The sequence below is a fragment of the Apium graveolens genome, unplaced genomic scaffold (genome assembly GCF_009905375.1).
Source record: "Apium graveolens cultivar Ventura unplaced genomic scaffold, ASM990537v1 ctg8626, whole genome shotgun sequence".
Classification (NCBI taxonomy): domain Eukaryota; kingdom Viridiplantae; phylum Streptophyta; class Magnoliopsida; order Apiales; family Apiaceae; genus Apium; species Apium graveolens.
In genome coordinates, this window is record NW_027421338.1 from 1,190 (window position 1) to 3,867 (window position 2,678).

Here is a 2,678-nt window from a genome sequence, read left to right on the forward strand (position 1 = left end):
CCCAAGCTCATTCCGTTTCCAAACAAGTGGCATCAGAGCTAAGGTTCCGTTCGTGAAAAAATGGCGACGATGGTGCAACCAAATATTCCAAAATTGACGAGTATAAATTACGGGAACTGGAGTATTCAAATGAAGGTATTACTCGGTTCTTACGATAATTGGGATATTATCGAAAGCGGGTATGACGCCCAAGATGCAGCCGCTGAAGCAGCCCTGTCAATTGCTGAGAAGATGATTTTGAAAGAGACCCGGAAAAAAGATAAAAAGGCGTTATATACAATTATTCAAGGAGTTGATGAATCAACCTTTGAAAAAATTTCAAATGCAAAAACAGCAAAAGATGAGTGGGGAGATTTTGCAGAAAGAAATCATTCCAAGGCGTGGAGAAAGTAAAAAAGGGTGCGGCTCCAAGTTCTTCGTGGTGAGTTCGAAAATATTAAAATGAAGGCCTCAGAAAATATTGGTGAATATGTTACTCGTTTAAAAATAGTGACAAATGAGATGAAGAGAAATGGAGAAAGTCTCGATGATGTTCGGGTCATGGAAAAAATTATTCGTTCATTGATGAGAAAATTTGATTACGTGGTTACTTCTATCGAGGAGTCAAAAGATTTCTCCACAATTTCCATTGATGAGCTAGTTGGTTCACTTCAAGCGCATGAGCAGCGGATGAACCAGTATGATGATACAAGCCATTTAGAAAAGGCGTTGCAAAGTAAGGTGTCCATTGGTGAAAGTTCAAGCAGTAGCAGTTCTGGTCGTGGAAGAGGTGGCTTTAGAGGTTGCTACCGTGGTGGAAGAGGACGTGGGAAGACAGTCCTTCAACAGAAGCCAGAACACTGAAGGTTATCGTCCATCTGACCGTGGTCAGAATTTTAGAGGACGAGGACGAGGAGGATTTCAACAAGGTGACAAGTCTCAATTTTAGTGCTATAATTGCAATAAATTTGGCCATTCAGTTATGAATGTAGATCACCGAAAGTGGAAGAAAGAAGTCATTTTGCAGGAGCAAAAGAAGACAAAGTATTGGCACTGCTATGTTCCTCACTTATAATGGCAACGAGGAGAAAGAAGAAAATGTTTGGTATCTTGACTCTGGTGCAAGCAACCACATGACGGGCCATAAAGATTTATTTACGGAGATAGACGAGACCATCAGTGGAGAAGTTACGTTTGGTGATTCATCGAAGATTCCAGTCAAAGGTAAAGGTACAATATACCTGCTTTGAAAAGTAACATCATCAGTCTTGGCCAACTTGTGGAGAGAAAAACATTATATACAGATGCAGGATAATTCTCTTGTCATCAGGAATCGGGATCAAGAATTAATTGCAGATGTGGAGATGTCAAAGAATCGTTATTTACACTTGATATACAGACGAAGATGCAGAGGTGTTTGAAGACGGTCATTAAAAATGACTCGTGGTTATGGCATTTAAGATATGGTCATCTTGGTTTTTCTGGTTTAAAATTGTTGTCAAAGACAAGATGGTGGACGGCTTGCCAGAAATCAATGTACCAGAAAATATATGTGAAGCATGTGTTAAGGGGAAGCAACACAGACAAAGTTTTCCCGTTGGAAAATCATAGAGAGCCAGAAGGCCATTGGAGATTGTCCATACAGATATGCTGGTCCATTTGATATTCCATCACTTGGAGGTATTAGGTATTACCTAACATTTATTGATGATTTCAGCAGAAAAAGTTGGGTGTATATCCTCAAATAAAAAGCGGAGGCTCTTGATAAATTCAAGGAGTTCAAAGCTTTGGCGAAAAACAAAGAAGTAATAAACAAAGTGGTCATATTTTGAAGGTACTCCGATCAGACAGAGGAGGCGAGTTAGTATACTTCAAATTTATTTAAAAGCTTCTGCAGAGCACATGGAATCAATCATCAGTTGACAGCGGCATATACGCCTCAACAAAATGGCGTTGCAGAAGAAGAAAGAATCGCACTATTCTTGACATGGCAAGGAGCATGGTCAAAGCAAAGCATATGCGAGAACTTTCTAGGCTGAAGCCGTTCTATGTGCAGTTTATTTGTTGAATCGTTGTCCAACTAAAAGTGTCAGAAACAAAACTCCAAATGAAGCATGGAGTGGTAGCAAAACCATCTGTTGGACATCTCAGAAATTTTGGGTGCATTGCATATGCACATGTTCCAGATCAGAAAAGGAAGAAGCTGGATGATAAAGGCGAGAAGTGCATCTTTACGGATAGACAAAAGAAGCAAGGCGTACAGACTCTACAATCCCCCTAAGAGAAGAAATTAATCATTTCTCGAGAGATGTTGAGTTCGATGAATCAGACTACTGGAAATGGAGGGACGAGAAAAGAAAGAAAAGTTGCAGGTCTGTTCTTTGTGATGATGATGATGACGGTAATAATTCCAACATTGAGGATGATGAAGATGATGATCCAACTCCTCCCCAAAGTCCAAATCAACAAACTCCTGCATCGACACCATCGACTGGAGGAAGCAGCAGTTCAGGGGAGCGCCAAGGAAAATGCGGAGTTTGGATAATATATATGAAGCAACAAGTCCGGTATAAACTACCTTTGATTATTCTTGTTTTGCTTAATGGCTGAGTGTGATCCAGTTACATTTGAGGAAGCTTCTAAAGAAAGCAAATGGAATAAAGCCATGGATGAAGAAATTGGTGCAATCAAGAAGAATG

At 40.0% G+C, this 2,678-nt stretch overlaps 1 protein-coding gene across 1 annotated transcript; it reads left to right on the plus strand.

Moving 5' to 3' along the window:
- The first annotated feature begins 441 nt into the window (after nt 1-441).
- LOC141705209 (uncharacterized) lies at nt 442-1,413 on the plus strand. The gene is made up of 3 exons (XM_074508257.1): nt 442-816; nt 972-1,203; nt 1,379-1,413. The coding sequence occupies exons 1-3, from the start codon at nt 442-444 to the stop codon at nt 1,411-1,413; spliced, it is 642 nt and encodes a 213-aa protein (XP_074364358.1).
- The last annotated feature ends 1,265 nt before the right edge of the window (nt 1,414-2,678 follow it).

What these genes read in the sequence shown, in the direction of transcription:
- LOC141705209 (XM_074508257.1), top strand. Translation starts at nt 442, where the DNA reads ATGAAGGCCTCAGAAAATATTGGTGAATATGTTACTCGTTTAAAAATA. An exon ending in GAAGAGGACGTGGGAAGACA is followed by an intron (nt 817 to 971) that starts GTCCTTCAACAG and finishes TTATGAATGTAG; the next exon opens with ATCACCGAAAGTGGAAGAAA. An exon ending in ATCGAAGATTCCAGTCAAAG is followed by an intron (nt 1,204 to 1,378) that starts GTAAAGGTACAA and finishes CTTGATATACAG; the next exon opens with ACGAAGATGCAGAGGTGTTT.